We start from the raw sequence: 27,590 nt of genomic DNA, 5'->3' as shown, positions 1-27,590 counted from the left end.
TCTTTCCTTTACACGGATCAGTCGTCCTGGTCCCTTTGCAGAAAAACAGCCCCAAAGCATGATGTTTCCACCCCCATGCTTCACAGTAGGTATGGTGTTCTTTGGATGCAACTCAGCATTCTTTGTCCTCCAAACACGACGAGTTGAGTTTTTACCAAAAAGTTATATTTTGGTTTAATCTGACCATATGACATTCTCCCAATCTTCTTCTGGATCATCCAAATGCTCTCTAGCAAACTTCAGACGGGCCTGGACATGTACTGGCTTAAGCAGGGGGACACGTCTGGCACTGCAGGATTTGAGTCCTGATGGTAGACTTTGTTACTTTGGTCCCAGCTCTCTGCAGGTCATTCACTAGGTCCCCCCGTGTGGTTCTGGGATTTTTGCTCACCGTTCTTGTGATCATTTTGACCCCACGGGGTGAAATCTTGCATGGAGCCCCAGATCGAGGGAGATTATCAGGGGTCTTGTATGTCTTCCATTTCCTAATAATTGCTCCCACAGTTGATTTCTTCAAACCAAGCTGCTTACCTATTGCAGATTCAGTCTTCCCAGCCTGGTGCAGGTCTACAATTTTGTTTCTGGTGTCCTTTGACAGCTCTTTGGTCTTGGCCATAGTGGAGTTTGGAGTGTGACTGTTTGAGGTTGTGGACAGGTCTCTTTTATACTGATAACAAGTTCAAACAGGTGCCATTAATACAGGTAACGAGGGAGGACAGAGGAGCCTCTTAAGGAAGAAGTTACAGGTCTGTGAGAGCCAGAAATTTTGCTTGTTTGTAGGTGACCAAATACTTATTTTCCACCATAATTTGCAAATAAATTCATTATAAAATCCTACCATGTGATTTTCTGTATTATTTTTTCTAATTTTGTCTGTCATAGTTGAAGTGTACCTATGATGACAATTACAGGCCTCTCATTTCTTAATTGGGAGAACTTGCACAATTGGTGGCTGACTAAATACTTTTTTTGCCCCACTGTATTTGACAAGCATGCAAGAAGAGTTTCAGTTGGAATTATTAAGAAACAAAAATTCTCCTTGCTCTTCAACACTGGCTTTAAAAGTTTCCTCAGAGTGAGAGTGTAAGTCTGTCATGCAACTCGTGAGGAGTGAAATGATAAGGGTGATAATGTAGCAGCTGTTTTTCCATAGAGATGATACTAAAAGTGATTATTTTTATTTTTTTTAAAGAAGAAGTTACAGGTCTGTGAGAGCCAGAAATTGTGCTTGTTTGTAGGCGACCAAATACTTATTTTCTACCATAATTTGCAAATAAATTTATTAAAAATCCTACAATGTGATTTTCTGGATTTTTTTCTTCTCATTTTGTCTGTCATAGTTGAAGTATACTTATGATGAAAATTACAGGCCTCTCTCATCATCTTAAGTGGGAGAACTTGCACGTCATTGGTTAAAATTAATCTGTAGAGTTTATGAGTCCACTGGTCACAGCCACCTCATCTAACCCTGTTTCAAATAAGAGGGGATATTACACTGTTATACTATATATATTCATTTTGTTACGTTAAAGACTTATTCTAAAATTGATTAAATAAAATAAAAATCCTCATCAGTCTACACACAATACCCCATAATGACGAAGTGGAAACAGGTTTATATGTTTTTGCAAATGTATAAAAAATAAAAAAACAGACATTTCTTATTATGGAAGTATTCAGAACCTTTGCTATGAGTAAATTGAGCTCAGGTGCATCCGGTTTCCATTGATCATCGTTGAGATGTTTCTACAACTTGATTGGAGTCCACCTGTCATAAATTAAATTGGTTGGACATGCCTTGGAAAGACACATACTTGTCTATATAAGGTCCCACAGTTGTCAGTCCATGTCAGAGCAAAAACCAAGCCATGACATCGAAGGAATTGTCCGTAGAGATCAGAGACAGGATTGTGACGAGGCACAGATCTGGGGAAGGGTACCAAAACATTTCCGCAGCATTGAAGGTCCTCAAGAACACAGTGGTCTCCATCATTGTTAAATGGAAGAATTTTGGAACCACCAAGACTCCTCCTAGAGCGGGCCGCCTGGCCAAACTGAGCAATCGGGGGAGAAGGGGCTTGGTCAGGGAAGTGACAGAGTTACTCTGTGGAGATGGGAGAACCTTCCAGTAGGATAACCATCTCTGCAGCACTCCACCAATCAGGCTTTTTTTGGTAGAGTGGCCAGACGGAAGCCACTTCTCAGTAAAAGGCACCTGACAGCCCACTTGGAGTTTGCCAAAAGGCACCTAAAGAACTCAGACCATGAAAAACAAGATTCTCTGGTCTGATGAAACCAAGATTGAACTCTTTGGCCTTAATGCCAAGTGTAACGTCTGGAGGAAACCAGGCACCATTTCAGTGGCAGGGACTGGGAGACTAGTCAGGATTGAGGGAAAGATGAATGAAGCAAAGTACAAAGAGATCCTTGATGAAAACCTGCTCTAGAGCGCTCAGGACCTCAGACTGGTCCTTGAGTGGCCCAGCCAGAGTCCGGACATGAACCCGATCAAACATCTCTGGAGAGACCTGAAAAAAAGCTGTGCAGCAATGCTCCCCATCCAACCTGACAGAGCTTGAGAGTATCTGCAGAGAAGAATCGGAGAAACTCCCTAAATACAGGTGTGCCAAGCTTGTAGCGTCATACCCAAGAAGACTCCAGGCTGTAAACGCTGCCAGAAGTGCTTCAACAAAGTACTGAGTAAAGGGTCTGAATAGTTCTGTAAATGTGATATTTCAGTTGTGTTTTTGCAAACATTTTTTTCTTTTTTGCTTTGTCATTATGGGGTTAACAATTGAATCAATTTAGAATTAGGCTGTAGAATAGTGAAGACATCACAACTATGAAATAACTCATATGGAATCATGTAGTAACCAAAACAGTGTTAAACAAATCTAAATATATTTTATATTTGAGATTCTTCAAAGTAGCCACACTTTGCCTTGGAAGCTTTGCACACTCGTGGCATTCTCTCAACCAGTTTAATCTGGAATGCATTTCCAACAGTCTTGAAGGAGTTCCCACATATGCTGAGCACATCTCAATTGGGTTGAGGCCAGGTGATTTTGGAGGCCAGGACATCTGATGCAGCACTCCAGCACTCTCCTTCTTGGTCAAATAGCCCTTACACAGCCTGGAGGTGTGTTTGGTCATTGTCCTGTTAAAAAACAAATGATTGTCCCACTAAGCGCAAACCAGATGGGATGGCATATAGCTGCAGAATGCTGTGTTAGCCATGCTGGTTAAGTGTGCCTTGAATTCTAAATAAATCACAGATGGTGTCACCAGCAAAGCACCCCGACACCGTCACACCTCCGCCTACATGCTTCACGGTGGGAACCACACATGCGGAGATCATCCGTTCACCTACTCTGCGTCACACAAAGACACGGCGGTTGGAACCAAAAATGTCAAATTTGGATTCATCAGACCAAATGACAGATTTCCAGCGGTCTAATGTCCATTGCTTGTGTTTCTTGGCCCAAGCAAGTCTTCTTCTTATTGATGTCTTAAGCAGTGGTTTCTTTGCAGCTATTCGACCAGCGTGAAGGCAGACTATGAACAGTTGATGTTGAGATGTGTCTGTTATTTGAACTCTATGAAGCATTTATTTGGTCAGCTATTTCTGAGGCTGGTAACTCATGAACTTGTCTTCTGCAGCAGAGGTAATACTGGGTCTTCCTTTCCTGTGGAGGTCCTCAATTTTTCTGGATTGACTGACCTTCACAACTGATTGGCACAAATGCATTATGAAGGAAAGAAATTCCACAAATGTACTTTTGACAAGGCACATCTGTTCATTTAAATGCATTCTAGGTGACTACCTCATGACACTGGTTGAGAGAATGCCAAGAGTGTGCAAAGCTGTCATCAAGGCAAATGTTGGCTTCTTTAAAGAATCTCAAATCTAAAATATATTTTGATTTGTGTAACAAATATGTGTTATTTCATAGTTTTGATGTCTTCACTATTATTCTACAATGTAGAAAATAGTTTTAAAAAACAAAGAAAAACTCTTGAATGAGTAGGTGTGTCCAAACATTTGACTGGTACTGTATATATATATTACTTGGATTGTGTACCTATTCTAGATTTTTCTAAGCTACTCCAGAACACTGTTCCAGAGAAAATCAAAAAAATGTGTGGTTGAATGCTGTTTCCCACAATATGCTCTGTGTTAGTGACAGCTTTATTTCTCCTTACTGCCTGCCCCTCCTCAGGCTGGCCCCAGCTCAGCCGGCTCTGCACTGAGTGTTACATTTATTTTGGCGTAACTAGCGAAGCAGCGGCAAGCAGTGTGTCAGCTCTAAAAATATGCAGGTTAGAGAAGGAATGCTTGATCATCAGACAAGTGCGTAGCCTACCGGGCGTCCCTGGTGCGCTGGAGCTGTACACGTTCGCCCCAAGTGCTAGGGAGAGGGAGAAACACATGAGTTACTATGTTAGATGAACTTCATTGAGTATCCATATGTTTGAATAGCCTACTAAATATGTTTTATTAGATGTCACCCAGTGTTGTAATGGGATGTTCTTGTTTGATCTTGTAAATGTTTACAATATATAGTAAACAGAAACGTACACTTCAAACCCTTACCAGTGATATCTATCTGTGTATGTGAGCTGGTGACAAGTTCTTCTGCCACACCTGTTCACACATTGACACCTGTATCATTGTACGTGTGCACAGAATATTTCAGACTCTACTTGTGAAGGTAAACTATTCATTTATTTTCTCCATTATCAGTAACTTAAAGCTGTAATATGTCACTTTTTGGGCAACACGAAGTGGCGGAGCGAGTTATGCATTTTCTTTAAATGCAATTAACCTTTATTTATCCAGGGACCTGCATAGTGCATATTTTAACATGTATAGTATACAAAGTATAAGCAGTCAAAGTCAACAGGGTGTTCTATCTGTAGAGGGATGTCGTGTGGCCATGTCAGACAGCCCTGCTCATAGAAACACATTAGTAGGCCTAGCCAAATTCGACCAATTTCCCGAAAGCTCACTGTAGGATTTCGAGGTGGTGGCTTACCTGTGGTATCTGTTTGAGGGCTGACGGTGTGAATGTCATCATGACGCTGAACAGCAACCCCGTCTGTAACAGCTGAAGAACCACGAAATTAAAACTCAACCCGCGAAATTACAGCGTGAGCTCCCATGATGAAACATTGTTGCAACACTATTACAACAACATTGTAAAAAGTGATGCCTTCAGAAATGTTTAACTCGGCAAATTAAATGTAGGCCTATCATTGATTCTATTTTTTTGTAGGACTCGCCTCCCATGTCGTCGTGGTGAGAGACGACGCCGTGCTCACCTGCAGGAAATAAGGGAGGAAGAAAAGCTGACCGGTGAGTGGTGATGGCTAACATTTTGGAAATACTTTTTTTTAAGTATATTTTTCCTGTGTGAAAATAAGCATAGAACACTTTACTCTGACAGATAGGCGTCCTGGGAATTTTCATCCCTGGACCGTTTTTAATGGAGGTATTTATTTAGCCAGCACTGGCCTTGGTGAAGCCTATTTTCCATCATGACACTTATTTTCCACAAAGGTTATAGTTCTATGAGACAATTGTTGCTCAAGACATAACATAAGACCAGAACAGGTCCAACAGTGGTGGAAAAAGTATCCAATTGTCATACTTAAGCAATAGTAAAGATATATAGAAATTGACTCAAGTAAAAGTGAAAGTCATCCAGCAAAATACTACTTGAGTAGAAGTCTAAAATTATTCGGTTTTAAATATACTTAAGTATCAAAAGTGAATGTAATTGCTCAAATATACTTGAGTATCAAAAGTAAAAGTAGAAATAATTTCACATATTAAGCAAACCATATGGATAGGCAGGGATACACTCCAACTTAATTTACAAAATAATATGTGTTTAGTGAGTCTGCCAGATCAGAGGCAGCAGGGATGGCCAGGGATGTTCTCTTGATAAGTGCATGCATTTTCCTGTCATGCTAAGCATTCAAAATGTAGCAAGTACTTTTGGGTGTCAGGGAAAATGTATGGAGTAAAATGTACATTATTTTCATTAGGAATGTAATGGAGTAAAAGTAAAAGTTGTCAAAAATATAAATAGTAAAGTAAAGTACAGATACCCAAAAAACTATCTAAGTAGTACTTTAAAGTATTTTTACTTAAGTGCTTTACATAACTGAGGTACAATCCATTATTTTGCACTTACAGTAGGCAACTAAGCAGACAGAAAAACGTGTTTATGAATAACAAATGCACTGAAATAGGTTTGTAAATAATGGAGAATTAAAACACTGAGTTACCAGCATCTAGTAGGCCTATGTCTGTAGACACAATCTGCTGCCCAGGTGGATCTGAAAAGCAAAAACACTGTCATATACACCATTGTATTGGCAGGCTTTTGCATTAGGCATATTGGGATAAATGACCACATGAATTCAGTATGTCAAGCATATATCCTCAATGCTTCTCAAAAAATGCATGTGGCATTTGTTTTGCTCCATCAAGTGCAAATACTCTACCCCTGGTTATAGCCTAGTCCTAGCCTGGTCCCAGATCTGCTGCTTTTGCGTACTCCATTGTCATTGGAAGCTAAATGTTTAATTGTTTGGCATGATAATTCCATTAGGAGTTGGCAGGAGAGCAGAAACAGACTGGCACCCAGGCTGGCTTCGGCTTACTGGCTTCCGTGTACCTTTAGGGTAGACATACCTGTTACATCATGATGCACATCGTTGACCGCATGATCACCTCCATGTGTGTCTGTAACCTGGCTTTGACGACCATTTCCTGCAACATACATGTTCATTTATGCTGACATTATCTTAACCATCATCTGTCTGAGCTGGACACATCAATACCATTCTCTGAAATACATTCATAGTATAATGTATTTCATTCAAAATATATATATATGCCATTTAACAGACACTTTTATCCAATGCAACTTACAGTCATGCGTGCATACATTTTACGTATGGGCAGTCCCGGGAATCAAACCCACTATCCTGGCATTGTAAGCACCATGCTCTATAAACTGAGCTACAGAAGATCACCTTTACAGGGGTATGTTATGTTTAGTCCTGAGTGTGATCCTACCTGGGTGGTCAATGTGCGATGATGAATAATCAGTATGTGACATCACTGCTACTGGGTGGTCTGGAGAGAAAAACTGAGATGAAGCTTTTCCATGCCATCTTGGTCACATCTTGGTCTCTTACAGAGATGATGATTTATTTCAGTATATTTACCTGTAGTATCGGATAGACCAGCATGATCACCTGCTGAGTGGTATGATCCATCGAAACCTGAGCTCAGATATGGATGGTCAGGCCCTGAGTAGTCAGTAAGGCCTGCAAATAAAAAGAGACCACAAGTAGGACAGAGATACAAACTAGTTGACAGACCCACAACTACTGTTTACATGTTCAACTGTGAATCATAATCTATTTATTAGATAATGATTATAGTTGTGGCTCACAATGCCTACCTGTAAAATCACTTATTAGACCTATGTGATCTCCAAGGCCTGGGGGAAGAACATCAGACACACAGAGAAAGAAAGAAGATAAATGATTGGATGATGTGAACCCTCATCTCTTGTTGCACGGCATCCCTCCTAATAGAGTCTCTAAAAGGCAATGCCTGACCCCATTCATCAGGGATGGCGATGCTACTCCACCAAGACATAAAATCTACAGTGAAGCCGCGAAAGTAAACAATGTCAAGATCTACAAAGTTCACAAGCACAGCTACACAAATAACTTGCTGTCTGCACAGACAGGAACACATGGACCCAATAATAATCTTGGAGTAAAAAAATATATTGGGGCGTAAATTCTCCGGGACACTCTGAAATCTCTGTCATGATTAGCCTGCGAGGAGCTCTCTCCGAGTTAGAGAACTAAGCCTAAGAGGAGCTCTATCCGAGGTGAGGTAGAGAACTGAGCCTGTGAGGATGAGGGACGACACAAGAGGGAGGGTGAGGTGATTTACAGGACCTGGCAGAGGGTGAAAGGTGTGCCAGTAGGTACCTGGTGGAACGTCTGGACCCGGGCTGCTACTGGACGACAACGCCGGTCCTGGACCCGAACCCACAGCTGGATGAGAGGAGAGAGAGAACAAAGAGAGCAGGAAGAGAGAGAGAGAGAGCAGAGAGAGAGAGAGAGAGATAGAGAGCAGAGAGAGAGAGAGAACAGAGAGAGAGAGAGAGAAGAGAGAGAGCAGAGAGAGAGCAGAGAGCGCCAGACAGCCAGTGATATATATCAAACCTGATTTAAAGCAGTTTTCCTTGAGTAAATTATTACAAAAACAGGAATAACTGTAACAGTGATTTACTCTGCAGCAGCACAGATAACTAGCAAAATATGGAATATAAACTTCTCAGAGTGAAGTTAGTGGCTTGCTGTTTTAACCCTCAGACAGAGAGGTACTTAAATAGAATGACGCTTTAGAGGTGTAGTATAACATTGTTTGTGCCAGTTTAAATATAGCTTAAATCTGATATAAATTAGAGGGACTCTCCCACAGAGTAACTTTCCCAAAGGTGTTGCATTGTAACATTTCTTTCAAGGGAACAAGTGAAGTGACTAAGGGAGGCTTGGATGAAGAAACATACCTATTGAGTCTAATTGAGAAGTCATTCCAGTGTGATCTATCAACAGAGCAGTGTTGGTTAGATATTTTTGATTCAACAAAGAAAAACAGATTCTTTATAGTCAGAAAAGCCCCAACAGAAAGCAGACACAGAAGGGCTATGATGACAAACCCACCTGAGATGTCAATATGGATGTCAGAAGCATACAGATCCCCCACACCACCTGGAACGACATACAGTTAATCAAGAACAAACTTGATATAACTAAAAATAAACATCAAAGATAAGTTCATACAAACACTCACCCATTAAACCAATGAGGAAGTCATGGCTGGATTGGTCGATAATACCTGAATGTCAATACGGAATTAAAGTGAAGAAATGATGGAGAAGCAAGTAAATATACCAGACAGGAGCCAAGCATGAAACACAGCACCCTCACCTGGACACTCACCTGTATTGTCCAGGTGAGAACTTGCAACAAGTGGATCCATAGCACCTGAAATGTTGAACCTATTAAAAAGTATCAAGGCATTCCATCGTCTACTCATTTGCCCTATCATTAAACAAACAAGCCCATGACATCAACTTTAATCGGATTTTCAGCAAGATGTTACCTGTGGGATCCATGTGAGTTGTGTCCTCAATGAAGAGGTCAGTGACTACAGGTATAGCTGAGACACAGAAAGACATTGACAATCAAAATGGCCTCACAAATGCCAAACTCAATCATGTTTTTTGATCAAGCGCAATGAAGTCCTTCTCCTTACCTGCATGTCCATTTTCTACTGCTCCTCCAATCAGCAGCTTGTGACCATTACCTTGGAAACAACATTGAGATCCAATAAATACCATGACACTTCTGTTCTTTGTAGGATTATACCAATGAGTGTAAGATAGTTGTGTTCTTCACAGTTCACAGGTACATGATGTGGCTAAAATAAATAGAACAATTTAAATATTTACCATTAAACTCAGGTGACTCAGGTGTGTCATACTCAGGCGACTCTATTTCAGTCTCACTTGCTGAAACACATACAATAGATGTCTTTATCAATCATATTTACATTTACATTTTAGTCATTTACCAGACCCTCTTATCCAGAGCAATTTACAGTTAGTGTATTCATCTTAAAGTAGCAAGGTAAGACAACCACATATGATAACACAGTCATGGTAAGCACAACTTTTCCTCAGTACAGCAGCTATCAGCGAAGTCAGTGCTAGAAAGTCAGTGCTAGAAAGTCAGTGCTAGGAAAGTCTGTGCTAGAAAGTCAGTACTAGGAAAGTCTGTGCTAGTAAAGTCAGTGCTAGAATGTTAGTGCTAGGAAAGTCTGTGCTAGTAAAGTCAGTGCTAGGAAAGTCTGTGCTAGAAAGTCAGTGCTAGAAAGTCTGTGCTAGAAAGTCAGTGCTAGGAAAGTCTGTGCTAGAAAGTCAGTGCTAGAAAGTCTGTGCTAGTAAAGTCAGTGCTAGAAAGTCCGTGCCAGTAAAGTCAGTGCCAAGAAAGTCAGTGCTAGGAAAGTCAGTGCTAGAAAGTCAGTGCTAGAAAGTCAGTGCTATGAAGTCGGTGCCAGAAAGTCAGTGCTAGGAAGTCAGTGCTAGGAATGTCAGGGCTAGGAAAGTCAGTGCTAGAAAGTCAGTGCTAGGAAAGTCAGTGCTAGGAAAGTTAGTGCTAGAAAGTCAGTGCTAGAAAGTCAGTGCTAGGCAGTCAGTGCTTGGAATGTCAGTGCTAGAAAGTCTGTGCTGGTAAAGTCAGTGCCAAGAAAGTCAGTGCTAGGAAAGTCAGTGCTAGAAAGTCAGTGCTAGAAAGTCAGTGCTAGAAAGTCAGTGCTAGGAATGTCAGTGCTAGAAAGGCAGTGCTAGTAAAGTCATTGCTAGAAATTCAGTGCTAGGAAAGTCAGCGATAGTAAAGTCAGCGCTAGAAAGGCAGTGCTAGAAAGTCAGTGCTAGAAAAGTCAGTGCTAGAAAGTCAGTGCTAGGAAGTCGGTCCTAGTAAAGTCAGCGCTAGAAGGTCTGGGCTTGTAAAGTCAGTGCTAGTAAAGTCAGTGCTAGAAAAGTCAGTGCTCGTAAAGTCAGTGCTCATAAAGTCAGTGCAAGTAAAGTCAATGCTAGTAAAGTCAGTGCTCGTAAAGTCAGTGCAAGTCAAGTCAGCGCTAGGAAAGTCAGCTCTGGGAAAGTCAGTTCTAGGAAAGTCAGTGCTAGAAAGGCAGTGCTAGAAAGTCAGTGCTAGTAAAGTATGTTCTAGGAAAGTCAGTTCTAGTAAAGTCAGTGCTAGAAAGTCAGTGCTAGAAAGTCAGTGCTAGGAAGTCAGTGCTAGGAATGTCAATGCTAGAAAGTCAGTGCTAGGAATGTCAGTGCTAGAAAGTCTGTGCTAGTAAAGTCAGTGCCAAGAAAGTCAGTGCTAGGAAAGTCAGTGCTAGAAAGTCAGTGCTAGAAAGTCAGTGCTAGTAAAGTCAGTGCTAGAAAGTCAGTGCTAGGAAGTCAGTGCTAGGAATGTCAGTGCTAGAAAGTCAGTGCTAGGAATGTCAGTGCTAGAAAGTCTGTGCTAGTAAAGTCAGTGCCAAGAAAGTCAGTGCTAGGAAAGTCAGTGCTAGAAAGTCAGTGCTAGGAAAGTCAGTGCTAGAAAGTCAGTGCTAGAAAGTCAGTGCTAGAAAGTCAGTGCTAGGAATGTCAGTGCTAGAAAGTCAGTGCTAGTAAAGTCATTGCTAAAAATTCAGTGCAAGGAAAGTCAGCGCTAGTAAAGTCAGCGCTAGAAAGGCAGTGCTAGAAAGTCAGTGCTAGAAAAGTCAGTGCTAGAAAGTCAGTGCTAGGAAGTTGGTGCTAGTAAAGTCAGCGCTAGAAGGTCTGGGCTAGTAAAGTCAGTGCTAGTAAAGTCAGTGCTAGAAAAGTCAGTGCTCGTAAAGTCAGTGCTCGTAAAGTCAGTGCAAGTAAAGTCAATGCTAGTAAAGTCAGTGCTCGTAAAGTCAGTGCAAGTCAAGTCAGCGCTAGGAAAGTCAGCTCTGGGAAAGTCAGTTCTAGGAAAGTCAGTGCTAGTAAAGTCAGTGCTAGAAAGTCAGTGCTAGAAAGTCAGTGCTAGGAAGTCAGTGCTAGGAATGTCAGTGCTAGAAAGTCAATGCTAGGAATGTCAGTGCTAGAAAGTCTGTGCTAGTAAAGTCAGTGCTAGGAAAGTCAGTGCTAGAAAGTCAGTGCTAGAAAGTCAGTGCTAGAAAGTCAGTGCTAGTAAAGTCAGTGCTAGAAAGTCAGTGCTAGGAAGTCAGTGCTAGGAATGTCAGTGCTAGAAAGTCAGTGCTAGGAATGTCAGTGCTAGAAAGTCTGTGCTAGTAAAGTCAGTGCCAAGAAAGTCAGTGCTAGGAAAGTCAGTGCTAGAAAGTAAGTGCTAGAAAGTCAGTGCTAGGAAGTCAGTGCTAGGAATGTCAGTGCTAGAAAGTCTGTGCTAGTAAAGTCAGTGCTAGAAAGTCAGTGCTAGAATATCAGTGCTAGGAAAGTCAGTGCTAGAAAGTCAGTGCTAGAAAGTCAGTGCTAGGAAGTCAGTGCTAGGCAGTCAGTGCTTGGAATGTCAGTGCTAGAAAGTCTGTGCTGGTAAAGTCAGTGCCAAGAAAGTCAGTGCTAGAAAGTCAGTGCTAGAAAGTCAGTGCTAGAAAGTCAGTGCTAGTAAAGTCAGTGCTAGAAAGTCAGTGCTAGGAAGTCAGTGCTAGGAATGTCAGTGCTAGAAAGTCAGTGCTAGGAATATCAGTGCTAGAAAGTCTGTGCTAGTAAAGTCAGTGCCAAGAAAGTCAGTGCTAGGAAAGTCAGTGCTAGAAAGTAAGTGCTAGAAAGTCAGTGCTAGGAAGTCAGTGCTAGGAATGTCAGTGCTAGAAAGTCTGTGCTAGTAAAGTCAGTGCTAGAAAGTCAGTGCTAGAATATCAGTGCTAGGAAAGTCAGTGCTAGAAAGTCAGTGCTAGAAAGTCAGTGCTAGGAAGTCAGTGCTAGGCAGTCAGTGCTTGGAATGTCAGTGCTAGAAAGTCTGTGCTGGTAAAGTCAGTGCCAAGAAAGTCAGTGCTAGAAAGTCAGTGCTAGGAAGTCAGTGCTTGAAAGTCAGTGCTAGAAAGTCAGTGCTAGAAAGTCAGTGCTAGGCAGTCAGTGCTTGGAATGTCAGTGCTAGTAAAGTCAGTGCTAGAAAGTCAGTGCTAGGAAAGTCTGTGCTAGTAAAGTCAGTGCTAGGAAAGTCTGTGCTAGAAAATCAGTGCTAGAAAGTCTGTGCTAGAAAGTCAGTGCTAGAAAGTCAGTGCTAGGAAAGTCTGTGCTAGAAAGTCAGTGCTAGGAAAGTCTGTGCGAGTAAAGTCAGTGCTAGGAAAGTCAGTGCTAGAAAGTCAGTGCTAGAAAGTCTGTGCTAGTAAAGTCAGTGCTACAAAGTCTGTGCCAGTAAAGTCAGTGATAGGAAAGTCAGCTCTATGAGTCAGTTCTATGAAAGTCAGCTCTAGTAAAGTCAGTGCTAGGAATGTCCATGCTAGTAAAGTCAGTGCTAGTAAAGTCAGTGCTAGTAAAGTCAGTGCTAGTAAAGTCAGTACTAGTAAAGTCAGTGCTAGTAAAGTCAGTGCAAGTAAAGTCAGTGCTCGTAAAGTCAGCGCTCGTAAAGTCAGCGCTCATAAAGTCAGTGCTCATGAAGTCTGGGCTAGTAAAGTCAGTGCTCGTAAAGTCAGTGCTCGTAAAGTCAGTGCAAGTAAAGTCAGTGCTAGTAAAGTCAGTGCTCGTAAAGTCAGTGCAAGTCAAGTCAGCGCTAGGAAAGTCAGCTCTGGGAAAGTCAGTTCTAGGAAAGGCAGTGCTAGAAAGGCAGTGCTAGAAAGGCAGTGCTAGAAAGTCAGTGCTAGTAAAGTCAGTGCTAGGAATGTCAGTGCTAGAAAGTCAGTGCTAGGAATGTCAGTGCTTGAAAGTCTGTGCTAGTAAAGTCAGTGCCAAGAAAGTCAGTGCTAGGAAAGTCAGTGCTAGAAAGTCAGTGCTAGAAAGTCAGTGCTAGGAATGTCAGTGCTAGAAAGTCAGTGCTTGGAATGTCAGTGCTAGAAATTCTGTGCTAGTAAAGTCAGTGCCAAGAAAGTCAGTGCTAGGAAAGTCAGTGCTAGAAAGTCAGTGCTAGAAAGTCAGTGCTATGAAGCCGGTGCCAGAAAGTCAGTGCTAGGAAGTCAGTGCTAGGAATGTCAGTGCTAGGAATGTCAGTGCTAGAAAGTCAGTGCTAGGAAAATCCGTGCTAGGAAAGTCAGTGCTAGAAAGTCAGTGCTAGAAAGTCAGTGCTAGGCAGTCAGTGCTTGGAATGTCAGTGCTAGAAAGTCTGTGCTGGTAAAGTCAGTGCCAAGAAAGTCAGTGCTAGGAAAGTCAGTGCTAGAAAGTCAGTGCTCGAAAGTCAGTGCTAGAAAGTCAGTGCTAGGAATGTCAGTGCTAGAAAGTCAGTGCTAGTAAAGTCATTGCTAGAAATTCAGTGCTAGGAAAGTCAGCGCTAGTAAAGTCAGCGCTAGATAGGCAGTGCTAGAAAGTCAGTGCTAGAAAAGTCAGTGCTAGAAAGTCAGTGCTAGGAAGTCGGTGCTAGTAAAGTCAGCGCTAGAAGGTCTGGGCTAGTAAAGTCAGTGCTAGTAAAGTCAGTGCTAGAAAAGTCAGTGCTCGTAAAGTCAGTGCTCGTAAAGTCAGTGCAAGTAAAGTCAATGCTAGTAAAGTCAGTGCTAGAAAGTCAGTGCTAGAAAGTCAGTGCTAGGAAGTCAGCGCTAGGAAAGTCAGCTCTGGGAAAGTCAGTTCTAGGAAAGTCAGTGCTAGAAAGGCAGTGCTAGAATGTCAGTGCTAGTAAAGTATGTTCTAGGAAAGTCAGTTCTAGTAAAGTCAGTGGTAGAAAGTCAGTGCTAGAAAGTCAGTGCTAGGAAGTCAGTGCGAGGAATGTCGGTGCCAGAAAGTCAGTGCTAGGAATGTCAGTGCTAGAAAGTCTGTGCTAGTAAAGTCAGTGCCAAGAAAGTCAGTGCTAGGAAAGTCAGTGCTAGAAAGTCAGTGCTAGAAAGTCAGTGCTAGTAAAGTCAGTGCTAGAAAGTCAGTGCTAGGAAGTCAGTGCTAGGAATGTCAGTGCTAGAAAGTCAGTGCTAGGAATGTCAGTGCTAGAAAGTCTGTGCTAGTAAAGTCAGTGCCAAGAAAGTCAGTGCTAGGAAAGTCAGTGCTAGAAAGTCAGTGCTAGGAAGTCAGTGCTAGGAATGTCAGTGCTAGAAAGTCTGTGCTAGTAAAGTCAGTGCTAGAAGGTCAGTGCTAGAATATCAGTGCTAGGAAAGTCAGTGCTAGAAAGTCAGTGCTAGAAAGTCAGTGCTAGGAAGTCAGTGCTAGGAATGTCAGTGCTAGAAAGTCAGTGCTAGAAAGTTAGTGCTAGAAAGTCAGTGCTAGAATATCAGTGCTAGGAAAGTCAGTGCTAGAAAGTCAGTGCTAGAAAGTCAGTGCTAGGAAGTTAGTGCTTGAAAGTCAGTGCTAGAAAGTCAGTGCTAGGAATGTCAGTGCTAGAAAAGTCAGTGCTAGAAAGTCAGCTCTATGAAAGTCAGTTCTATGAAAGTCAGCTCTAGTAAAGCCAGTGCTAGTAAAGTCAGTGCTAGTAAAGTCAGTGCTCGTAAAGTCAGTGCTAGTAAAGTCAGTGCTAGTAAAGTCAGTGCAAGTAAAGTCAGTGCTAGTAAAGTCAGTGCTAGTAAAGTCAGTGCTTGTAAAGTCAGTGCTCGTAAAGTCAGTGCAAGTCAAGTCAGCGCTCGTAAAGTCAATGCTAGTAAATTCAGTGCTAGAAAGGCAGTGCTAGAAAGTCAGTGCTAGTAAAGTATGTTATAGGAAAGTCAGTTCTAGTAAAGTCAGTGCTAGAAAGTCAGTGCTAGTAAAGTCAGTGCTGGAAAGTCAGTGCTAGGAATGTCAGTGCTAGAAAGTCAGTGCTAGGAATGTCAGTGCTAGAAAGTCTGTGCTAGTAAAGTCAGTGCCAAGAAAGTCAGTGCTAGGAAAGTCAGTGCTAGAAAGTCATTGCTAGGAAGTCAGTACCAGAAAGTCAGTGCTAGGAATGTCAGTGCTAGAAAGTCTGTGCTAGTAAAGTCAGTGCCAAGAAAGTCAGTGCTAGGAAAGTCAGTGCTATAAAGTCAGTGCTAGAATGTCAGTGCTAGGAATGTCAGTGCTAGGAAAGTCAGTGCTAGAAAGTCAGTGCTAGAAAGTCAGTGCTAGGAAGTCGGTGCTAGTAAAATCAGCACTAGAAAGTTAGCGCTAGAAAGTCTGGGCTAGTAAAGTCAGTGCTAGGAAAGTCAGTGCTAGTAAAGTCAGTGCTCGTAGAGTCAGTGCTAGTAAAGTCAGTGCTAGGAAAGTCAGTGCTAGTAAAGTCAGTGCTCGTAGAGTCAGTGCTCGTAGAGTCAGTGCTAGTAAAGTCAGTGCTAGTAAAATCAGTGCTAGAAATTCAGTGCTAGAAAGAAAAGACAAGTGCAAGTATTATTGCAAGAAAGCTACCAATATACAGTGGGGCAAAAAAAGTATTTAGTCAGCCACCAATTGTGCAACTTCTCCCACTTAATAAGATGAGAGAGGCCTGTAATTTTCATCATAGGTACACTTCAACTGTGACAGACAAAATGAGAAGAAAACATCCAGAAAATCACATTGTAGGATTTTTAATGAATTTATTTGCAAATTGTGGTGGAAAATAAGTATTTGGTCAATAACAAAAGTTTATATCAATACTTTGTTATATAGCCTTTGTTGGCAATGACAGAGGTCAAATGTTTTCTGTAAGTCTTCACAAGGTTTTCACACACTGTTGCTGGTATTTTGGCCCATTCCTCCATGCAGATCTCCTCTAGAGCAGTGATGTTTTGGGGCTGTTGCTGGGCAACACGGACTTTCAACACCCTCCAAAGATTTTCTATGGGGTTGAGATCTGGAGATTGGCTAAGCCACTCCTTGAAATGCTTATTACGAAGCCACTCCTTCATGGTCCGGGCGGTGTGTTTGGGATCATTGTCATGCTGAAAGACCCAGCCACGTTTAATCTTCAATGCCCTTGCTGATGGAAGGACGTTTTCACTCAAAATCTCACGATACATGGCCCCATTCATTCTTTCCTTTACACGGATCAGTCGTCCTGGTCCCTTTGCAGAAAAACAGCCCCAAATCATGATGTTTCCACCCCCAAGCTTCACAGTAGGTATGGTGTTCTTTGGATGCAACTCAGCATTCTTTGTCCTCCAAACAAGACGAGTTGAGTTTTTACCAAAAAGTTCTATTTTGGTTTCATCTGACCATATGACATTCTCCCAATCATTTTACCCCACGGGGTGAGATCTTGCGTGGAGCCCCAGATCGAGGGAGATTATCAGTGGTCTTGTATGTCTTCAATTTCCTAATAATTGCTCCCACAGTTGATTTCTTCAAACCAAGCTGCTTACCTATTGCAGATTCAGTCTTCCCAGCCTGTTGCAGGTCTACAATTTTGTTTCTGGTGTCCTTTGACAGCTCTTTGGTCTTGGCCATAGCGGAGTTTGGAGTGTGACTGTTTGAGGTTGTGGACAGGTGTCTTTTATACTGATAACAAGTTCAAACAGGTGCCATTAACACAAGGTAACGAGTGGAGTGCAGAGGAGCCTCTTAAAGAAGCCTCTTACAGGTCTGTGAGAGCCAGAAATCTTGCTTGTTTGTAGGTGACCAAATATTTATTTTCCACCATAATTTGCAAATAAATTCATTAAAAATGTGATTTTCTGGATTTTTTTTCTCATTTTGTCTGTCATAGTTGAAGTGTACCTATGATGAAAATTACAGGCCTCTCTCATCTTTTTAAGTGGGAGAACTTGCACAATTGGTGGCTGACTAAATACTTTGCCCCACTGTACTTGTATCTGTAAAAGTATTACATGCATATGTAGGATCTTAATTTGACCTACATTACCTTTAAAGATTGTAGGGTCACTTAGAAATGTCCTTGTTTTTGAAAGAAAATATATTTTTGTTGCCCATTAAAATAACATAAAATGTATCAGAAATATCGTGCAGACATTGTTAATGTTGTAAATGACTATTTTAGCTGAAAATGGCAGATTTTTAATGGAATATCTACATAGGTGTACAGAGGCCCATTATCACCAACCATCACTCCTGTGTTCCAAGGGCACGTTGTGTTAGCTAATCCAAGTTTATAATTTTAAAAAGCTAATTGATCATGACACAACCCTTTTGCAATTATGTTAGCACAGCTGTAAACTGTTGTGCTGATTAAAGAGGCAATAAAACTGGCCTTCTTTAGACTAGTTGAGTATCTGGAGCATCAGCATTTGTGGGTTCGATTACAGGCTCTAAATGTCAAAATGAAACTGGTCAGTCTCTTCTTGTTCTGAGTAGAAGTCTATTCCATGCAAGAAACTGCCAAGAAAAATCTCATACAACGCTGTGTACTACTTGCAGCTTCATTAAATAGTACCTGCAAAACACCAGTCTCAATGTCAACAGTGAAGAGGCGACCCCGGGTTGCTGAGCTTCTAGGCAGAGTTGCCATGAAAAGCCATATCTCAGACTGGCCAATGAAAAGAAAAGATTAAGATGGGCAAAAGAATACAGACACTGGACAGAGGAACTCTGCCTAGAAGGCCAGCATCCTGGAGTCGCCTCTTCACTGTTGATGTTGAGATTGGTGTTTTGAGGGTACTATTTAATGAAGCTGCTAGTTGAGGACTTGAGGTGTCTGTTTCTCAAACTACACACTCTACTGTACTTGTCCTCTTGCTCAGTTGTGCACCGGGGCCTCCCACTCCTCTTTCTATTCTGGTTAGGGCCAGTTTGCGCTATTCTGTGAAGGGATTAGTACACAGTATTGTACGAGATCTGCAGTTTCTTGGCAATTTCTTGCACGGAATAGCCTTCATTTTTCAGAACAAGAATAGACTGACCAGTTTCAGAAGAAAGGTCTTTCCTTCTGGCCATTTTGAGTCTGTAATCAAGCCCACAAATATTGATGCTCCAGATACTCAACTAGTCTAAGAAGGCCAGTTTTATTGCCTCTTTAATCAGATTAACAGTTTTCAGCTGTGCTAACATAATTGCAAAAGGGTTGTCTAATGCTAATGATCAATTAGCCTTTTAAAATGACAACCTTGGATTAGCTAACACAACGTGCCATTGGAACACAGGAGTGATGGTTGCTGATGGTTGCTGATATATAAATATGCCAATGTAGATATTCCATTAAAATCAGCCATTTCCAGCTACAATAGTCATTTACAACATTAACTATGTCTACATTGTATTTCTGATACATTTTATGTTATTTTAATAGACATAAAAGGTGCTTTTCTTTCAAAAACAAGGACATTTCTAAGTGACCCCAAACTTTTGAACGGTGCAGCAACACGATTTTGACTTTTAGTCCATAATGTTGCTTTATCGGTGGTTAGGCTATTAGCTGGCCAAAAGTAGGCTACGTGAAAAGTGCAATACTGTTAATATAATCGTGTGTTAGTGTGGGTTTTTAGGGAATTTATATTTATCACAAAGCTCATTGGCATTTCCTGTGATGCAGGAAAATGTTCAGCAACCAGAGATTGATCAAATTAAGATCTTACATCTGTACAGTTGTGTGCCTGTGTTGTTCATTCTTCATTTATGTCATTTATTGTAAACGAATGTTTTTCCATTCATGGTGATAGTGTCTGTCTGCTTCTTTAGTGTCAGGATGCACTTACTTGGAGCCTCAGTCTGATAGCCAGCAGCATCAAATGTATGAATGCTGCCACCTGCAAGAACAATACAATGATGCCACCTGTAATAACAATACAATGATGCCACCTGTAATAACAATACCATGATGCCACCTGCAAGAACAATACAATGATGCCACCTGTAATAACAATACAATGATGCCACCTGTAATAACAATACAATGCTGCCACCTGTAATAACAATACAATGATGCCACCTGTAATAACAATACAATGCTGCCACCTGTAATAACAATACAATGCTGCCACCTGTAATAACAATACAATGCTGCCACCTGTAATAACAATACAATGCTGCCACCTGTAATAACAATACAATGCTGCCACCTGTAATAACAATACAATTATGCCACCTGTAATAACAATACAATGATGCCACCTGTAATAACAATACAATGATGCCACCTGTAATAACAATACAATGCTGCCACCTGTAATAACAATACAATGCTGCCACCTGTAATAACAATACAATGATGCCACCTGTAATAACAATACAATGCTGCCACCTGTAATAACAATACAATGATGCCACCTGTAATAACAATACAATGATGCCACCTGTAATAACAATACAATGATGCCACCTGTAATAACAATACAATGCTGCCACCTGTAATAACAATACAATGATGCCACCTGTAATAACAATACAATGATGCCACCTGTAATAACAATACAATGATGCCACCTGTAATAACAATACAATGCTGCCACCTGTAATAACAATACAATGCTGCCACCTGTAATAACAATACAATGCTGCCACCTGTAATAACAATACAATGATGCCACCTGTAATAACAATACAATGCTGCCACCTGTAATAACAATACAATGCTGCCACCTGTAATAACAATACAATGATGCCACCTGTAATAACAATACAATGATGCCACCTGTAATAACAATACAATGATGCCACCTGTAATAACAATACAATGATGCCACCTGTAATAACAATACAATGTTGCCACCTGTAATAACAATACAATGTTGCCACCTGTAATAACAATACAATGCTGCCACCTGTAATAACAATACAATGCTGCCACCTGTAATAACAATACAATGATGCCACCTGTAATAACAATACAATGCTGCCTTGATTTAAACATTGTAAGCATGCTAGTTGTGGATCATATTTGTGATGTACTTTACATACTGTACATAACATACAGAGTGTCTTGGAAATGTAAATTATGAATAACCTTTTACTGCAGTGGGGTAAATCTATACCTTGAAACAAGGTATACCACAGGCGGCCAGTGGCAACTTCATTGTGGTGGATGGGCTATTAGTAATGGCTGGGATGGAATCAATGGAATTATATTGAACACATCAAACACATGGTTTCTATGTGTTTCATACCATTCCATTCACTCCATCCCAGACATTATTATGAGCCGTCCTCCCCTCAGCAGCCTCCTAAGAAGTATACACCTCACACACATGGCTATGGGCTTAAAACATTTTGACACCTGTACCATGTCAGATATAGAGTTGAAATGTATTACATTTTCAGTTTGCATCCCAATATTAGACTTTATATACACATCACAGAAGACTGAAATATAACAAAACTGTTTGACATAGAAACACTGGATTTTAAGGCTTGTTTTCAAAAATGATGTTAATTATTTATGAAATTATGAAAAATATTAATGACACACCCATGAGACCACTAGAGGGCGATTTGGCCATTTGACTGCAGCCTAATAATAATGTTTACCATAATAATGTTTAGTGTCAGCCCATTTGTTGATGGGCTGACACTAAAATTAAATATTAACGACAAAGTGTTCCTGACTATGTGTTATCAATGGTCCTTATCCAAACCCACACATTCACTTGATTGTTAGTTACCGGTTTGCTACACATGACTGAGTGATATTATTATTGGTCGTTATAACTCATAACTGCATATGTTTGTTTGTCACAGGTCTGTTTCCAGAACGTTCTGTGGCTTTATGTAGTGAATGATACCTGCAGGCTGTGGATGAGCCTCATGGATAATGATGAGAGTGGAGCTCCCTCCTGCTTGTCCCATTGAGCCTATAAGGTAAACACATTGAACATAAGACTAAGTTAATCACTGCAAGGGACCATTGAGATATGTTTATACAAACAAATGAAGAGTTTCATTCCAAAATGCTATTTATCCATTTTCATTTTTAAAAATGTTGGGAAATTAGCTTTTATTGTTTAAAGAAATTCTGGAAGAGATGGGTGTGTTTTTTGTCTAATCAGGGCGTGGGGTTGTTCAATGACATCAACAACAAATTGTGTTTTTATTCAAAATTCTCTCAGAGAAAGAAGTAGTACTGCTAGGTTTTGCACAGTCAAATGTAAGAAATAACTAAATGTTTTATAAATAAATGTACAGTAATATGAGATATGTAGGTAAAACATTAGCATTTGACATTTGAGTCATATAGCAGATGGTCTTATCCAGAGCGACTTACAGTTAGTGCATTGATCTAAAGATAGCTAGGTGAGACAACCACAGTAAACAGCATACAAACATTCCATTCCAGCTAAACAATGGATATAATCATTTAGCAAAAAAAAACACATTTTGATACACATCTAAAATGTATAAATGTAAAATATGAGAACAGACATATTTTACACAAACTTGTATGTATGTACCCATAAGCAATAATGTCTGATGAAAAACACAAATGCATTTTGGAAATAAACTCTTCAAATGTAGAACAAGATGACTTACCGTGAGAGATTGTATCTGAGTGGACAACCTCTGTTCCTGGGTGGACAACCCCTGTTCCTGGGTGGACAACCCCTGTTCCTGGGTGGACAACCCCTGATCCTGGGTGGACAACCCCTGTTCCTGGGTGGACAACCACTTTTCCTAAAATAATTATGTTGAAATTCAGCTTCAGCAAAGAGATTCATGTTGATTTACTGTTAATACGATTCATCCAGGTTTTATGTCATGCATTATTGGACTATTGTTATAGAATAGAACCAAGGCAAGGCCGAGAGATTACCTGGGGCTTGCACGTGTGACACTGAACTGCCATGAGCCCCTGCACCTGCCAAGAGATCAATAGTTCAACCTCCCTAATAGAGACAAACCAGCGCCATCCAGACAGAGCTTGTATAACATCCAGGTGTTTTTGTTTGGTCTACTTTAATGCTTGTGGAGAGAGCGGGTGTAACGTTACCTGTTTGACTCGGATCCAAACTGGGACCTGCATTGAAGGCAAAACACTTTTCATCAAATTACAGAAGATAAAGACTTACCACTGTTTATTAGATAGATTCAATGGAGATATCACTTCAAATATTATATGACTTGATTAATAATTAAACATTCATAATAAGTCATTTGACCTGCAATACTGGTATCTAAAGAGGAGCCTGCATGTCCTGGCAAAGAAGCATCTGAAAGACAGGGGATGTTAAGAAATAAGTAAAAACTGATTGTTTAAACAAAACTTGTATCACTTAACATGACAGTTCAGAATAAAGTGGTAATAACATGGAGAAGATGACAGAACAAGGCTTTACCATGGGAGCTGGGGTCAGATGGTGAAGTATGTGAATCTCCTCCACCTCCTCCTCCACCACCACCTCCCCCTCCTCCTCCTCCACCACCACCATTACCTGAAACAGATAGCAACTCATCAGGCCATTCATTCCACAAATGTATTCCACCATGGCTGCGTTTACACAGGCACCCCAATTCTAATATTTTGCCCAAATATGGTCAAAATAGTTGATGTGATTGGTCAAAATGTATAGTGCCACTTTTTAGGATGTCAATATAAATGAATGTTATATGATTGTTTTGTCTTCATTATATGTGTTATCACCATCAAGGAACACTTTGGAAACAAGTGTTTTAATTCAAATATATATATATATTTAACCTTCATTTAACTAGGCAAGTCAGTTAATAACAAATTCTTATTTACAATGACAGCCTACCAGGGAACAGTGGGTTAATAAGTTTCTTGTTTAGGGGCAGAACAATAGATTTTTACCTCGTCAGCTCGGGTATTCGATCCAGCAACCTTTTGGTTACTGGCCAAACACTCTAACCACTAGGCCACCTGCCACCCCTTTTAAGTGCTATATCTTTTAGGTCCACATTGTACAGATGTCTTTACCCAAATAAATCCAATTCAATTCATAAGTTGCACAAGTATCAGAATTGGGCTTCCTGTGTTAAAAGGCAATTCCCCCACTTTTCAACCTCATTTCATTTTCTCCAGCACAATACCAGTGTCTACATATGTGAAAACGGTGCATTTCTGCGCTTTGTAAAAAAATATATAATTAAAAAGTTCTACCCCTTGACATCATCAAAATCAATGATTTTCAAACACTATGAGATTCACGGTGACATGGGGAGCAAGAATATGCCCTCCCTCTGGCTAGAAACTCATTGCAGTTTAAAAAAGACTTTTAATCCTACCCTGTGATGTCACAGAGAAGCATTCTTTAGAATCTTCTTATCTTTTTAACCACAGATCATAGAAACGCATTGTTTTCACTTAGGTAGACACTAGTTTGGTGGTGGAGATAATGCAAATTGAAAAGTGGCAGAATTTCCCTTTAACTCAGTCCATGTGCCAGATCTATATTACGCATAATTAATATGGAAATGCAATGTTATGGCCTAATTCTTCTAACACAAATCCGATTTATAATTCATGTTGAACCATTGCTTCCCTCTGATATTGAGGTACTGCTTGATGCTGTAACAAAGCAAACAACATTTTCTCAAAATCACATAGGAAAATATATATGTAAAATTGTAAGACAGTTTTTGTTGAAATAAAAATGTAAATGTAAATATTATTATGGAGCCTGACTCACGGTCAGGCCCAGCTTGCATGGCACTATCCCCATTGACTTTATGTCCTGCAGGAAGAAGGGGTGCACAAATTCGTGAGGGATTTTATGTTGAGAGTCATCGTAAGACTTTTCTTTTCTGATTTGTCTTAATTCTGATGTGAAATGCCCTTAATACATTTACAAGATCAGCCTACACACAATACCCAGTTATAACCAATTACACAACCAACTTACAGCCTGTACGCTTACCAAACCAGTAAAGGAAATGAATGGGTTCCTATCAAATATTTTTCAAATGTACAAATTGTATTTGGATTGACTGTTATGAAGGAAGTCCTCCCTTACCATTCGGGGCTTCGCCCTGGAATGAGGTGCCAGGCTGAGCGCTTAAACCTAGAAGGAAACCAGCCTTTAAGTCTAGACAAGCTTATTTAACAGTCCATTGAAAATCGTTCAATACAGTCCTTTACAAATATGTATCCTGTATTGTAAGAATCAAACATATTGCAGACTTCTGCAGTGAGTTTAACTCACTTTTATGGAAGAAAGCTTCAACAGAAATGTCTCAAATGGTTTGATTTCAAGAATGATGAATATCATATAATTCACTTTCCTGATAGGCTATCTAATAGAAAAATCAGCCAAATATCTGCAGCATTTACCAGATTAAAGTCTATACTCAAGACAACTTCCCCACTTTGCACTAAGAACTTCTCAGAGTTGAACTCACTGAATTAAGAGCTATTCTGTTGTTAACATAAGCCCTAACCCCTGAGCTAAGAGAGAATTAGATGTGTCTTACCCAGGCCTTTAGATACTGTGGTAGCTTGCTGTGCTCCAATTCCTTGAGGGAAGAGAAGGGAAGAGGAACATACTTCTATTTGAGATTCTGTATGATTGTCTTTATCAATAAAAACCTTTAATATGGTATTATACCCTATTAGAGAGGATTTTAGGTTTACATGCATGCGCACATGCACATACTTATGATTAATGATAGTTTTATACCAACAATATGTGAGATTTTACTTTAAATGTACTCTTATGTCCTGTTTTGTAGCTTTATCATATTCACATTTCCACTATTTTATATTTTGTTTGTATTTAGAACTAATGAGGCCCATTTGTCTTTGAAACGTGTTAAGGTAATATTATGCAAAACATTCAAACAGGAAAAACAAATTTATGCTCTTAGTTGAACCATTTACATAAGTTTACTCTCAAAATGGGACTTTAGTCACACAAGTAGGCGTTGGTTTATGCACAAAGGTTAGAGATGTTCTATTCATTGGTGGCAAGTTGTTAACTTCTCACCCATATTCTTTTCCTGACTCTTGGAGTCATCATCATCTGAAAAGAAAAGTAAGTTGAGACATTTCATAAATATATGCTCATATTCTATACTTCCCAGAAGTCTGTGCTCCACACATATTTAGACGACGTCGTTCCCTCTATTGAAACAAATGGAAAGGTGCCCGAAAAATTATACAAAAATTGGTCCTGAAAGGTTACACTTATAGAAAAAAGGGGTTCCAAAAGGGTTCTACCTGGAACCAAAAAGGGTTCTACCTGGAACCAAAAAGGGTTATTCAAAGGGTTATTTTATGGGGACAGCCGAAGAACCCTTTTAGGTTCTAGATAGCAGCTTTTTTCCAAGAGTGTATATCCTTCTGCTTGAGTGGAGGAAATTGGTATTAGCTTTAAAGGTCTGAGTGCACTTCAAAAATTACTTTATAATTTCTTTAAAGAGTGTTAGTCCTTTTTTATTAGTTCCATATAATTTATTTTGTTATATTAGACATTTCTACACTCTCACTCTATGTATTCTTTACCTAATTTTATAATCAGAAAAGACTGCATTGATCTTTGTTTTGAAATCTGTTAACCTGGGGGGAGGCATTATTTTTTGTTTGTTAATAGCTTACTTTGTCACATTTAGGCTAGGCCCATTCTCTTCGTCGTACCAGCACTAGCTAGTCCTATGGTATCCTGACACATGACTCTAACCCCCCCATCCCCACTCCCTCATCCTTCCCCAAACCTCCCCCCCTCCCATCTCATACCCTCCTCCTCTTCTGAGAGTTCCTCTTCACCGTCCTCTACCTCTATCTCCTCCGGCTCTTTCTCTGAAGGAAGAAGGCATTGAGTTGTTTACCTGTTCAAATATCCCAATGAATACAACTTTGATTCAATGAGCTACTTCCATACCTTCCACAGGAGCAGTTGAAATTGTTGTTGCCAAAAAGACAATTACAGAAGCAATTAAAAGATTTCTGCAGATAAAGAAGATGTATATCAAAAGATGGACGGAAACATAGGTTAATATCAAATGTTTTATAACAAGGTTCAATTATATCCCTAGTCCAATCTCAAGTGTATGATTCAAGTTGAGATACCGTTTTGCAGATGGAAGTGAAATGTCATTGTGGATTGATAAGTCTGTCATAAACATACGTTAAGTCCATATTCTTCTCATCCATATCATATTTGATGTCCTCAGTGCATAAATCGAAGATGTCCCCATCATATCAATTGTGTTACATCAAGAGGAAGAATCAAGAAAGAGTGCCAAATAAACCCAATAGGAAGCATTCAACATAATGCTAAGACTAGAACTGTCAGCTATTTTATCAGATGGTATGTATTCTTCAACATCAGTATCAACAGCAAACATTTCTTTAGGTGACAAAAAATCATTCTCAAGCTCTTGAAAAACAATTATCTTAGTCATATAAAATGTCAGTGCATTACTAGCACATTTTTTCATTGTGTGAATACTAACCCTGAGAATCATCATACATTGATCAATTACATCACCAATTACATAACAATAATCATAATCAAGGCCTAACGAACATCTCTCGCTTTGATCAAAACAATACGCCTGGACCAAGATGCAACATTTCATGACTAAAATGCCCTGCTTCGGCATTCACGACACACAACATTTGCAGCGCTTCATTGTTTACTCACCGTGACCACATGTTTTTTTCTAAAGATCTATGTGGGGAACTCAGGAGTAGACATATACAGCATGTAGCACCCAGGGCTTTAGTCTTCCTTCTGCATGACTGGGCACCGCTATATGTTTTATACCCTCTCATCCCCCCATCTTAGGAAGGGGCAGGACTTATGTTATAACCCCAGCCCCTACCAGTTGAGCTCAGCTACTCCCTAGCAAGGTTCATTTCTCTACAGGTCAAAATACTTCAAAACACATTAACATTATAAAGATACAACAACAACAAAAAAGGAATTCCAATATGAATATTCAAACATTTCAAACAAGTCCTGAGTCAGGCAGTCTCTTACTGGTGGATCTTGCTGAGAGTGAGACAAATATATAGATGTGGACAGTGGTGAAGAGTAAGCCTACTGGGGAGAGAAAACAGGTCGGATTGCTCTACCTCCTTGCCTACCCTGAATCCCCCTGACATGAGCTGTCACCTCTAGT

The 27,590-nt window shown here is 40.2% G+C and overlaps 1 protein-coding gene across 1 annotated transcript in view; it reads right to left on the bottom strand.

The window, feature by feature from the left end:
- si:ch211-80h18.1 (uncharacterized protein LOC555593 homolog) overlaps positions 1-27,195 on the bottom strand; it is a 31,330-nt gene extending 4,135 nt beyond the window's left edge. The window contains exons 1-31 of the mRNA XM_046360829.1: positions 27,110-27,195; positions 26,345-26,409; positions 26,200-26,262; positions 25,451-25,486; positions 24,939-24,980; positions 24,482-24,529; positions 24,158-24,202; positions 22,844-22,939; positions 22,667-22,717; positions 22,498-22,524; positions 22,321-22,365; positions 22,153-22,181; positions 22,041-22,068; positions 21,296-21,364; positions 19,274-19,324; positions 9,555-9,614; positions 9,359-9,409; positions 9,206-9,262; positions 9,043-9,087; positions 8,894-8,938; positions 8,764-8,811; positions 8,610-8,645; positions 8,026-8,091; positions 7,482-7,520; positions 7,243-7,344; positions 7,091-7,150; positions 6,704-6,781; positions 6,295-6,345; positions 5,284-5,322; positions 5,037-5,108; positions 4,365-4,409 (exon numbers count right to left, since the gene is read on the bottom strand). Coding sequence (XP_046216785.1) covers positions 4,365-4,409; positions 5,037-5,108; positions 5,284-5,322; positions 6,295-6,345; positions 6,704-6,781; positions 7,091-7,150; positions 7,243-7,344; positions 7,482-7,520; positions 8,026-8,091; positions 8,610-8,645; positions 8,764-8,811; positions 8,894-8,938; positions 9,043-9,087; positions 9,206-9,262; positions 9,359-9,409; positions 9,555-9,614; positions 19,274-19,324; positions 21,296-21,364; positions 22,041-22,068; positions 22,153-22,181; positions 22,321-22,365; positions 22,498-22,524; positions 22,667-22,717; positions 22,844-22,939; positions 24,158-24,202; positions 24,482-24,529; positions 24,939-24,980; positions 25,451-25,486; positions 26,200-26,262; positions 26,345-26,409; positions 27,110-27,120 — 1,600 coding nt within the window. The 5' untranslated portion in view covers positions 27,121-27,195. The remainder of the gene's footprint in view (positions 1-4,364; positions 4,410-5,036; positions 5,109-5,283; positions 5,323-6,294; positions 6,346-6,703; positions 6,782-7,090; positions 7,151-7,242; positions 7,345-7,481; positions 7,521-8,025; positions 8,092-8,609; positions 8,646-8,763; positions 8,812-8,893; positions 8,939-9,042; positions 9,088-9,205; positions 9,263-9,358; positions 9,410-9,554; positions 9,615-19,273; positions 19,325-21,295; positions 21,365-22,040; positions 22,069-22,152; positions 22,182-22,320; positions 22,366-22,497; positions 22,525-22,666; positions 22,718-22,843; positions 22,940-24,157; positions 24,203-24,481; positions 24,530-24,938; positions 24,981-25,450; positions 25,487-26,199; positions 26,263-26,344; positions 26,410-27,109) is intronic.
- Positions 27,196-27,590: the final 395 nt, after the last annotated feature.

Source organism: Oncorhynchus gorbuscha, linkage group LG09 (genome assembly GCF_021184085.1).
Source record: "Oncorhynchus gorbuscha isolate QuinsamMale2020 ecotype Even-year linkage group LG09, OgorEven_v1.0, whole genome shotgun sequence".
Lineage (NCBI taxonomy): Eukaryota > Metazoa > Chordata > Actinopteri > Salmoniformes > Salmonidae > Oncorhynchus > Oncorhynchus gorbuscha.
This window is presented reverse-complemented; position numbering and strand designations above follow the sequence as displayed.